This window comes from Eurypyga helias, unplaced genomic scaffold, assembly GCF_000690775.1.
Source record: "Eurypyga helias isolate BGI_N326 unplaced genomic scaffold, ASM69077v1 scaffold5860, whole genome shotgun sequence".
NCBI classification, from domain to species: domain Eukaryota; kingdom Metazoa; phylum Chordata; class Aves; order Eurypygiformes; family Eurypygidae; genus Eurypyga; species Eurypyga helias.
Window position 1 is genome coordinate 1 of NW_010227571.1, and position 12681 is coordinate 12681.

Genomic DNA, 12681 nt, shown 5'->3' on the forward strand with positions numbered 1-12681 from the left:
CACCACCCACTGACCGATGCACGACCATGTGCTGCTGAGTGCTGTCAGAGCAGATTCCGAATGAACCCTCTCAGCAACAGCATGAGCAGGAAAACTAAACAAACCCACCAACTCCCTCACAAACCAGCCAGCACAGGAGTTAGCGAAGCAGCTAACGCAGGAGTCAGGGTGAGGGTTACCAAGTGTACAGGAGTGAACAAGAGAGAGTATGGGAGAGAGTAAGGGAGAGAGTAATGGCTCCCCCACCCACCCCTCCACTCCGCCCCCGTACTGTGGGATGAAATACTCCCTTGGTCAGTTGGGGTCAGGTGCCTGAACTGTGTGTCCCAGCACTGCCTGTAGCGAGACAGCGAGAGCTGGGAACGCAGCTGCAGGATCAGAAGGGGAGAAAGACCTTGAATTCAGTGCAGGCATTCCCCAGCGCCAGCTGAGAACTGATCAGTGCTGCTCTCTGCATCCAGGAACAGCTTCCTAGCAGCCACGGGAAAGAGAGTTAACTCTTTCCTGACTTAACCCAGCACATGTGTAGAAATGCGAGGGATTCCTGGGGTAGGGCATAATGGGAATCAGGGACTTGCCCGTATGCAGCCTCACTGCTAAGAGGCTATGAGCGGTGAAACAGCAGTTCATGCTGCTTCTGTTATTTTAACATACGAATGTTTAATGTAAAATGCAGACACCGGTATCCCCTTCAAACTTAATAGGATTTAGGGTTGTGTTCCTACTAGCACTTTTGTACATCCAGGCCAATGAATTTTGGATTCTTCTCTGAATAGTGGCTGAGCTCCAACAGCTGCTCCTGGTGAGGACAAAACGGGTGGAGGCCATGAAGACGGATGAAGCAGTAAATGAAGCTGGGACAAGAATATGGAACCATCAGGAATATACAGGAACAATTCTTATCCCTGTGTGATTTATCAGGGCCAAATGAGAAGTTGGTTCAGGAACAAGGAATGTAGTTTGCATCTACTGAAAAAGTAACTGTGCTTTATAAAGATGCGACTCTGCAAAGGGTTTAGGATGTAGGGATAGCAGGCAGCTGAACACAGACATCAGTGTCACTGGGCATATATGGTTCTCGGCTGAAGAGAGAATGCTGAAAAATTAGCAGCTGACAGAAAAAGTACCCAAACAGGAGAAAGAAAAGCTTTTGAAAAGACCTTTAAGAAGCTTAGTCATAAAAGTAGACTGAAAAGTGAGTGATTATTGTGTGTTGGTGAAGAAAAAATGTTCCAGGAAGAAAAAATACAAAGCACTAAAAGATTGCTGATGTTAGCAAGAACCAAAAACCAGTGGCTGAAAGATGAATCCAGATGTGTTCGTATTTTAAATGAGGAGCAATTCTTGTTTATCACAGAAGGCAATAAACCTCTGGAACAAATTACCAAGGGAAGTGCTGGACTTACAGTCTTTCAGTGTCCCCAGAGCAAGGCTGGGTGCTTTTCTCACAGGTATTGTTTAAACACAGACCTCAGTCCAGTTACCGGCCTCAGCACAAGAGTAATAAGACAGGCAGGGAAGAACCTGTCACAGACCTAGGATCAGACAAGATGATCCGGTGGGTCCTTCTGGACGTGTGCTCTATGAACATATGAACTTAAGGTCTTTAAAGCTTTCTTAGAAAATCACAGATGTCTTCCCCTGAGATTAGCAAGTGCAGCACATAGGCAGCCTGGATAAAATCAGTGCTTCAACAATAAAAATAAGAGATTCAATTATACATGACTTGCCTCTCTGCTATTCAAAGAGAGCTGGCATTTTGACTTTCACTGGCTGAGAACCTGCTGTGAATACCACTTGGACCAGGAAGACTGATGACATTTTGAAAGAACTACATCATTCACCTGATGAACTTTTTATGAGACAAGGAATTTACCTTTATCCATTTATCTACAAAGATAAAAGTCTGCAGGCTTTAAAAGTGAAAAACAGGTTAAAAACCTGACTGCCTTTTCAGGACCATTTACCGTGAAGTAAATACACACACTAATCTACCACTTTATAAGGTCTGTCTCTCAGCATCCTGCCCCATTAAATTCCTCAGTGGCCTTCTCTTTCTCCTTTTTAAGTTGCTTGGATGAAGTCCCAGCCCCATGTCAGTCTGTGGCCAAACAATGGGGGAGAAGGAGGGAGGTCTTTCAGCCTGTTTTGCCTTTAAAATGTCTCCCTGCTAATCTGCTTGGGTATGTTCCCCAAGTTTTCTTAACCAGTCCTGCCAATCCTGACAGCTTTGGCTGATCCACTGGTCCCCAGCTCTTCTGCCCCTTCTGTGTGAGTGTGTTGCAGGAACAAGCCTGCAGCCTGCTGTGTCTTCAAGTGCACACGAGAGACAGGGTCTGGACCAGGGCTGTACAGCCCAGATGCACACTGATGTTTCTTAACACTCAAACTTGCAATTCCTTTAAAGTTTTCCATGATTTTTTAAACTCTGCTAACGATTCAGGTGTTTTGCCAGGTAGCACTATACTCATAACAACATACTGCATTGGCAGGGTTGGGACTTTCAGCTCCAGGACAAGGCTCTGGATGCTTAAGCTAATGTATTCACCCTTCCAGTTAGCTACGAATGCAGGGAGCAGGAGATGTAGTTTGCTAGTGGGTCTTACAAATGTTTGCTAGCAGCAGAGATACAAAGAAGCTCAGAAAAACTGTCCTTAATCCAGGCTTATGGTGAACAGTGTTCAAGTGGACACAGGTCCCTCCAAACAAATCCTCTGTTCCGACCTCTTCTGTCTTCTCTGTTGCAAAACTGCCCCCACTTTGTCCCATGTCACACTTGCTCATTCTTCCAGTCTGTTCTTGGCAGTGATTTTCAGTCTCCACTCTTTGGGTTTCTCACCCTTGTTTCTGTTTTTTTATCCATTCAGTCCTAGTCTTCCCCTCCAGCACTTTTCATCACTCCAGTCCCCCAGCTCTCCTGTCCCAGCATTCAGACCCAGGTTGTTTCCCCAGTTTCAATGTCTTCATCCTGCCTTTCTTCTCTCCATGTTCATGTTCAGCATGCTCAGCTCCCTGTTTGATCTCTCTCTGCCTCCCATGGTCTCACAATCCTAGCCTGCTTCCCCATGTTCCTCCCAGTTCCTGCCTGGCTTTCTATCCAGCCAGTTCTTCCCCTTGGTGAAGATCTTGCTCACAGACATCTCTCTTTTCACAGTATCTGCTCCTTCTCCCCATTCCCATCAGGTTTCTAGGCACAGCCTCTTTATCACACTAATATCAGGATGCTGCTTAATTTATTTTTTCTTCACAGCCTTCCTTCCATGGCCACTTCTCTAGCACTCCCAGTCTCGGCTCCCTTCCCAGCTTCCCCCCTCCCAACCTGCCCCTCTCAAAATACTTTCCCAGACTATATCTTATTCTTCTCACTACTTCCTACTTCACCTCTATCGTCTCCAAGTCACCGTGTAATTCCTTTCCTGCTTAGTCTTAGTCCTACCACACTAAGGAAGAGCTGCTGATAGGACAGCAGGCTGGGATGGGGGAAACTGGGACAGGAGCAGAAACTAGGAATGTGAGAGAAATGGTTAGGGTGGGATCAGCAACCTATTTTTCCATTGAGTGTGTTTCCAGAAACATTCCACTGCATTTTCTGCATACCCAGAAAGACATTAGCCTGAGGATCACATGTTCAGCATGGAAAACTTCTGTCTAAAGACCAAAAATTGGCAGTTATAAGCAACAGAAAATTGGATCATTGCAAATATCAAGGAATCTTAATTAACAATTTGCCATTATTCTAGGCATGATACAACATAATGTTATCCCAAAATAGCAACCGCTTCCTCTGCACGACAACTTCATACTATTTTTTAATTCTTATGTTGTGTTAACACGTGATATGCTCAATGAGGATCAGGTCATCATGTTATAGGGCTTTGTTAACACATATACTACAAAACCATCTCCTTGGGAAAGGGCTTACAGTCCAAAATGAAGATTTAATTGGCTGAAGTCTTCCCATTTTGCCCAGTAACTTTCTGATTATAAGAACATGAGGACAGAGTGCAAAACACATGTAAGTTAAGTAATTTTAAATAACCAGTTATTCATATCCAGCCATGCTGGATTTGGGGTTTAATTGCTTCAGACATGAAAGTTTTTCTCCAGTTATCTTTTCACAGCCCACGAACACAATTTCCTGTTAAAGTAGCATTGCCCTGAAAATTCACCATAATGGATTTTCCACTCTGAGTGCTCTGACGCAGTTCTAAGCCAAAAGTTCCTCTGTATAGCTAACTAAAAATCTTAGTAAATCGTAAATGAACATTATTGCCCTAATGTAACAGGATTCTCATAATGAAGTAGAAGCTGAATGCTCAGAACCTGAAAAATCCATCTCTACACTTTACATGTAAACAACTGGAAGCCGCAGAGTTCCATTTCCAAAATCCATATAAAATGCTGTACATTTGACTTAACTTTTAGCTCTAGCTTTGTGATTCATAAAATCATAAATCATATTATTTGTTTATTTTCTCCCTGTAATAGTTGCACAATGATGAAATTTTGCCACCAATCATGGAGCACTGAATCTGCTTTCAACTAGCATTTTGTTATTTTATTTTATGGAGCATGAGGGTAAAAAATGACCAATATTTCTGTGGCAATTTCTCTTCTGTATGCATTGCAGCAAAGAAAGAAAAGAACGTGAGTACTTACTATTTTGTTAAGTGTGTTTGACTAAATGAAGTTATAAAAAAAATAATGAAAATCTCTGCAATTCACCATAAAAGTTTCCAAAAAGAGCCAGTAAAGCTGTCAAAGACAAAAAAAATTCATTTCTATGGTATATACTATTAGACCACACATAAATGAAACTGCACATACATCAAGACCTAAATAACTATATAAATGCATCCTAAATTTCCTGAGACAGATGGTGGATCATATACAGACAAGATATGCATTCCAAAAGGATTTTTCTTTAAGAAAAATAAGAAAAGGAAGATAAAAGAATAGTGGGGAAATGTGTAAAATACTATTAAACTAAAACAAAACCCAGAAGATCATGCTGCAATATTAGACAATGCAAAGCAAGTGAAAGCAAAAGATGACACAGTCATTTTGGCCCTGAGTCAGGAAATTGCTTAAACACATGTATGAGGACATCCTAGTTCAGGAAAGAATGGAAGTACAAGCTTAAATTTAAGCATGATGAGATTTTCACCTTCACTCTGATCCATGTATCCTGGACCCAGCAGTTGGAGTAGTAGGAGGAAATCCCAGAAGTCCTCTGTACAGCAAAGGGAGGTGAAAAGGTCTCCTGGCAGATGAATGGAGCTTGATGACCCTCCAAGTTGTGGTGTAGGAGGGCGTCTGAATGAGGGCAAATCCCCGATCTCCCAACACTGGTATTTTGTACAGATCACATGTTATAGCGTGGGCTAGGGAGGATGCTTCATCCACGTTGGCCAAAAGCTCTTGTAGGCAGCACAAAGTCCTGAGATCATGAAGATATTGTTACGTGACCTTTGTCCTTTCTGCTTCTAGTTCTTTTGTGCTTCTCCCCTTAAAAAATGCAGCAGATTCTCACTTCAAGAGTTTAAATATCCCTGGCTTCAACAGGAGCTGAACACAAGCCTAAGATCTGAGAATAAGAATGCTTTCATACCTTGAGGTGATCAGTAAAGATAACATTTCCACTGCAGCCAGCAAGCAGGAGATAGAAATATTGTTGTTAAATCTGTGGAAAAGGAGCAACTCTTGTTGGTTGTCTTAATTAACACGCTACAAGCAAGTAACAATAAAACATGTTTCTCAGGCACTGCATGTAAGAGGAGTTACATCTAGTACAGCTACATAACCTAGATGGTAAATACTTCTTGCCAGAAGTGTTCAAGCAGATTGTAACATGTTCTTTATGTCTTTAAAAATACTTAAGTTAAAACACGTATTTCTGGATGCCCTTTATCTGTCACGGCTGTCCACCCTGTTACCAAACTAACAAGTATATTTTTCAGATGACGGGATCAAATGTCAGTGAAGGTTGCTATGGGTGTGTCAAGATAATAATTTTGCACTTCCTATGTGCTTTATGCTGCATCTAATACAAAGACCAGTTCATTCAAGTTTATATTTAGGGTGAGAGAACGATAATATAGTGGTTGTGCGATGGCTGCTTGGACAGAGCAATCTTAACTTCAGCAATTTCCTCACTTCTTGGAGTTTCTGGGTGCAGTCTCAACAACAGAACAGCCTGTTTACCCTATCTGTGAGCAGCAAGGCACTCTCCCGTATTTTATGCTACAGTTTTTGCATCAAATTTTCTAGCAATTTTTTTTCCTATTTTGTAGTAGCTTTAAGAAGTTGTAAAAGAACAAACGAACAAACAAACAAAAAAAACCCCACAACAGAAGACAATCATATTTTATAAAATATAAGCCAATATAGAACAAAGCCTCCCTGATCTACCCTAAGGACCCCCACACTCAGCACTACGGATTAGTTCAGCTGTTTCTGAATTTCATTTTCTGAACTACCCTGCTTATGTATCCATTACTTTTTGCTGGATTTGCCAGCAGCCCATGGAAATTCAAAACCTTCAGAATATCAATCCAAGTAAGAGTGGAGGTTCTTTGCAAATGTTATTAAAATACAAAACGGTAACAGTACACCTTTGCATCATCATTATGGAAAAGAATATTGCAGCTCCCCCTCTTTCAGTTATGCTGCAGCCTAACTGCAACATGAAAGCAGGAGTTCAAAAGTCAGCCGCAGAGCTGACAGCAGGGTTTCATATTTACCATAATTCCAGTGGAAGCAACTTTCCTGAGCAATAACAACTGGGTTTGGTCTATTTTTAAGCATTGCAGACCTAATCCCAGACTCACCACAATACAGACTTGGATTACATGGGATCAAAAACTCACCTTGAACGTGTAAGCTAGTTCTGTGAACTGCAGAACTGTTATTGTCTGCTTTTTCCTCCTCTATGCATTTTCTTCTTAAAGTTGCAAGACTTTTAGCCCTGTCCATCAAATGACATCAAATTACATCATTAATGATGGTGTTACCAAAAATATCATTTCCTTTTTAAAAAAAAAGATATTTTTATAGAATTAAGTGCATGTCATTTTTGAATATCATGTTTTATTTGCAAAAATGTAAATGCTCGTTTCACTAAACAGCAAACAAAATGATGTATCTCCGAAAAATACGATAATGCTTTTTTAAGGATGTGCAGATGGTGCAGTTAGAACATCTGCAGCAAACGAGGATCTGAAGAGAACAGGAATTCTTTGAGAGGATGAGTTACTACCTCCAATCTATTTTTTTTGCAATTTTTTTGCAATGTTCTTTACTGAGAAGCATTCTCTACCCTGGAGTGCTCAATATTTGGCCTCTTTTCAGAGCTTCTACTATACTCCAGAGAAAATCTTAATCATAAAATCTATTAAACATTTTAATCAGTCCACAGTCCATTTTTCAACGTGTCATCAGCTCAGGTTTTTTATTTGCATCAAACAATGTTTATTTACACAAACAGAAAGCACCTTCAAAAACCTGCAAAGGCCTGGAAGCTGAGGAATACGTGTAGAAAACATCACACAGCCTTGTCTATTTTTTGTACTCTTCCCTAGACATCTCTTTTTGTCCGCTGATCTGATTACAGAGGTAGATGAATCCTTGGTCTGATCCAATGTGGCTACTCTTCTGTTCACATATTTTGGGCCGCTTGATGGCAGAAATGGTTACATGTGCAAATCATAGGTGCAAATCAAATGTGCAATGTGCAAATGGTTACATGTGCAAATCAAATGCGCAGGTAAGAATGTAATGAATCTTATGAAACAACTTTTAATGATCTTCCCTACCATTACACAGCCTTCCATGTGCCAAGAAGAAACTGGATTATAGCAATTACACAGTAGGTCCTGTGCTTGAAGATCATCGAGGACATAAGGAGCACCTTACAAAAAATGGTCTCTGCCTAGATTATCTGCCTAGTTTCATCTAGTCTAGGTGAACATCTTCACAAAATTAATACATATTAAATATATTCTTTCCATCATCCGCACCAAAATCTAGCTTTGGTTGTCCGGTTCAGAGGTGCTCAGACTATTAACATACCTGGGGAATGATGGCCACCTTAAAATAGAAGTATTTTAACACATTTCACTTAAAGTTCAGTAATCCAAGACAGGGAATAAACTGTAAAAAGTACTTCTCAAAACCAGTATTTCAAACATATTTTAATCTTCTTTATATCGTATTTCTATGTAATCAATTTTTTTCTAATTCTGTTCATTATGCAATACTGGAAGGATTTCTGTGCTTCATCCTCAGTGAGTGAGGGCTCTCCCACTTCTTGTGTTATGGCTAATGCAGATGGTGAGAACGTTGTAGCTGTGTGTGCAGAGACTCCAGTTCCTAGAAAGGCCAATCAGGACCGTAAGGGGGGAGCTATTTATTCCATGTTGCACAGCGATCTCTTGTTTGCTAGCTTCTTGTATTGGTTGTCTTGCACAGATTTTGATTTCCAAATAGATTTTAGAAGAGTCCTGAAATGGAAAAAAAGAATTAAACAAAACCATACCTTCAAGTAGGTTTACATAACTTGCTCTGAATCCCCTCCCATCCACAGTCACTGTAACTGCTTTGCAAAGTGCTTCTTTCTAATCTCCAGAAGCTTGTTCCTGTTTTCTCTACCAGTAACCCAAATACTAAACTACAGAAAAACTTAAATAGTTCACCCCAGGCCATATTTGTCATCAGTAATACCATAGTTTGATCAAATGAAACATAAATCACACTGTATGCTGTTCACCTACCAATGAAGAATTATAAAGATCATGGCAAAGATCACATCAATAGTCACAGTCATTCCAGTTACCAGGTAAAAGACCAGAAGGCCATCTGTCATTGTTCTCCTTTATTCCCCTGTTTCTATTCTTCTTGATTTTTTTGTTTGAAATTCTGAAGAAAATAAATACGTGGTCATTATTACATTCAAATTTTCAAATGAATTAATCTGATGGACAGGACTGAGAAGGAGCAGGGCTTGATTATTTACTGTCCAAGATCTTTCACAACCTTCAGGCCTTTACTGTATCAGCAAATTGCAAAGGCAAGCAAGATGCAAAGAAATTAAGATCAAGGCATGTGGAGTGGGATACATGTCACTAAATAGCCATGAAACACAAAGAACTGCAGTTCCTAAAGACAAGGAAATAATTAAAGAGAGGGAAAAGTACCTATTTGCTACATGTTAAGAATGACTAATATAACAATATCTTTGCTTTAAGAAATGCTTTAATGTGGGATTTCAAGACACGACCACATAAGATACGTGAACGATGAAGATAGATAGAAGAATTGCCGCAGCCTGTCTGCCACTCGAGGCAGGCTGATTTCTTTGTTCTGTGACTGGTACCAGGTGCTCCATCACCCAGGGCCAAGGCACCAAGGTACCACCGTGCTACAGAAAAATTCTAACAATGGAAATTGCTGCTATAATAATGATAATAATGAAGCCAAAACAGAGTGTGCTAACAAAAGACTGGATTCAATGACTTGAGTGCGGCTTTTCAGTTCCTTGACTCTACCTACCTAGGTCTGCAAAGCCTTTTATTTAAAGCAAATAACCGCCGAGCATGGAAAGGAGATGTTCTGCATGGCCCAGAAACGCAGAGCGAGGAGCAGCTGCATGAAGCTGAGAAGTGGAAAGTGTAGAGGATATCAAGTAAAAATGCATTTTGTAATGCTGCATCATGTTCAACCCTTCACTGAAGGAAACTGAGGGCCCTGGCATTACTTAGGCTGTTTCTCTAAGACCAGATGTACCAGTTAGGATATGACTCTAACAACCTAGGAAGAGTGGAAAATGGTGAAAATGGTCAACGAACTTCCCCCATCTGTCCTTTGATACTGGATAAAGAAATGCCTGGAAACCAAACCCAGTCACCTTGGTCTGAAATTTAACTGACCTTATTCGTTCAGCCACATTCAACCAAATCAATGAATCACCAGGCATCTTCCCAGACACCTCCAGCTTTGACAATTTTAGATAAGCCAACCCTAATTTCTCTTTCATTTTCCCTCATACAGTTTCTAAAACTCCAAGGTGCTCTCTCATTGCTGAACGGTATGGAAAATTCATGTTCACACTGGTAGGAATTCTGTGTAGCAGAATGACTGCAGGAAAACCATTTCTATTTCTATTTCATTTCTACTTCTATATAAGGTCCTGTGCTACTGCCATCACTCTAGTATCTAAGCAACTCTTCCATCACATCACTTGAGTTTCACTCTCCTGCATCACAGAATTTTCATTTTTATATTCTTATACCACAGATCGTCTATAGGATTCTCCTGATCTTTCTGCAAGATCCAGGACAGGTAAGAAGGGTGAGAATATCATACATAGTAAGTCTGAATATTGGGGTTTCCATACAGTGTAGAGCTAACTGCTTTTAGCCTAATTCACTTCAGAGACTGGACTGTGTCTTTTTATAATTGTATGCAGTTGTGGGGCATGGAGGTTAATGAAAATTATCTTTGATTTTGCAATAATTAACGTAATATATTTTGCCCTCGGCAAGATATGAATTTAGAGCTCTGAGAATACCTCTGTTTACAGACTGTAACAGGAACCTGCTGAAGAGAAAAGCAAGTTTTGTTATCCACTGCTAATCTACTCCAGTTTTCTTTCTAGGCAAGAAATTCTTCCAACAGTCAAGAACCAGAACTGCCCAAGGGGCAACCTGATAATACAGAGGGGATGCCTTCCAAGTAAACACACATGTTTAAAATGCAGGCAGGAAGCAGACAGAGAAGGAGCTTCCCAATAAGCTGGTTTACAATGAGCAAAGACTGATTCATTTCAGGTGCGTTTTTAAGCCCCTGACTACGCTCCTAAAATCCAGGCAACACTCCCAATTAGTCAGTGAGAATTTTGCCACAGCCAGAATATACCTTAAAAACATCTTACACTTACAGTTAAGGTTACAAAGATGTATTTACACCAATTTTTTTAAAAAGTCCACTTAGCTTAGTGAAAGTAGGAAGAACAATTCAAATATGCAAAGTCCAGTTCAATCACTTTCAACTTGAAGTCTACAGCCCACTGGGGTCTGTTCACTATAAAAAATGACGAAGAAAATCACTACTGTATATATTCCACAATTACATTGTAAAAAAATCCTGAAATTGTGTGGACCTCCACTGGAAATTTTCTAGGGTTCTACAAAGAAAAAAGAGATTGGTAACACACCTGACAGTTTCAGGCAGACTGCCTCCAATCTTACCGAAAGCTTGGCATTCTTACTTTACCTGTTGATTATTTTTAATCATCTTAACTAAAAAAGGAATGCATTTAAATGAAATGCAAGTGTGGGATACTGCAGTTAAGACTGTAAGCACTGTTGGATCTAAACCAGGAAGATCCATTTATTTGTGCAAATCTGAACAAGACAGGAAGGAAGGAAAAGAAGGAATACTCAGATTTAGTATTTAACTTCTACCAGTGCTTGCTGATTTGAGACCATCCCTATGGCAGAAACCTCAGACCGTGCTGGTCATGGCTTATGGAAGCCTTTCCAACAGCTCAAATGGTGTAAGCACCGCACACTCCCTCCATCCCAGTCCTTATCTGCTACGTCAATGGGATGACAACAGGCTGGATTAAAGGAAAGAAAAGGTGTCATTTGTATGGCCACTACCAGCTGCTAAGAAGCTTGGCAGCTTTTTTACCTTCTCTGTGTCATCAGAACATTAGGACCTTAGAAAGTTACTGCTTTATTGTTTAGGCATCAAATGATGATGAAGAGTTACATCAAACACCTTCCTAACACCAAGCACCAGAGCAAGATAGCAGCACTACAGTTGGCACTACAGCTGGGCACTACCCAGCAACTACATTTCAATTGTATCACACGGGTTAACAAAGCTGCTTTGATTTATATGCAGTATGGTGCATCTCTGGACTGCCCTCTGCCTTCATGGAACCCTCTCCTCTTTAATTTGCTTAAATCCAGATACATTCAGAAGTATCTGTTACCACTGCTAGCATCTCCCTCCAGAAAATACCAGCAATACAAATTCTGTTTCTGCATTCTATTCAGTCATTTCTTAAATAAGAAACAGATTCATAACAACTTAAATCATATACATGAAGAAAGTGGGACATTTGCTTTTTCAGCACCATTTCTGTCCAAAGGAAACCCACTATGTCTGCCAGCAGCACTGTTCCTCTTCACCCTCCTCCTCCCCTGGCTTTTTCATGGAGCTGGAGTTCCTCCTAGACCATGATGTTGACTGTACAGCAGTGCTCTATCTACAAGCAGATGCACAACCAATTGTTTATATGGTCCAGCAGCCAACAGGAGGTCTTTCCATCAGTTTTTATATCCACAAAGTATATATCAGTTTGGCAGAGAGGAATGAGATTTTGCCTCTGCAGACTGGTATTTTCTTCCCTTAATAAAAGGATGATGCAGAGCTTTTTTCTTTCCCTTCTAGATTATCTATAAGCCTTTTTCTATGTATTAAAAATGGGTGAATATATGTTTATGGGAGAGCACACAGAGGAGATCTGAACTATTGATCTTGGGTATTGGAATTCCTCACTTCATTTCTGTGCAACCGCATGGACAACATGGCCATGCTGGTTACGTTTGTACAGTAGCTGGTTACAGAGATGTGACTTTTCGCTCTCATGGAAGCTTTGGCACTGAAGTCATC

At 40.5% G+C, this 12681-nt stretch overlaps 1 protein-coding gene across 1 annotated transcript in view; it reads right to left on the reverse strand.

Moving 5' to 3' along the window:
• Positions 1-8407: 8407 nt before the first annotated feature.
• Positions 8408-12681, reverse strand: part of SPACA1 (sperm acrosome associated 1) — a 16708-nt gene continuing 12434 nt past the window's right edge. Inside the window, 2 exon segments of the mRNA XM_010156632.1 lie at positions 8408-8501; positions 8772-8916. Coding sequence (XP_010154934.1) covers positions 8408-8501; positions 8772-8916 — 239 coding nt within the window.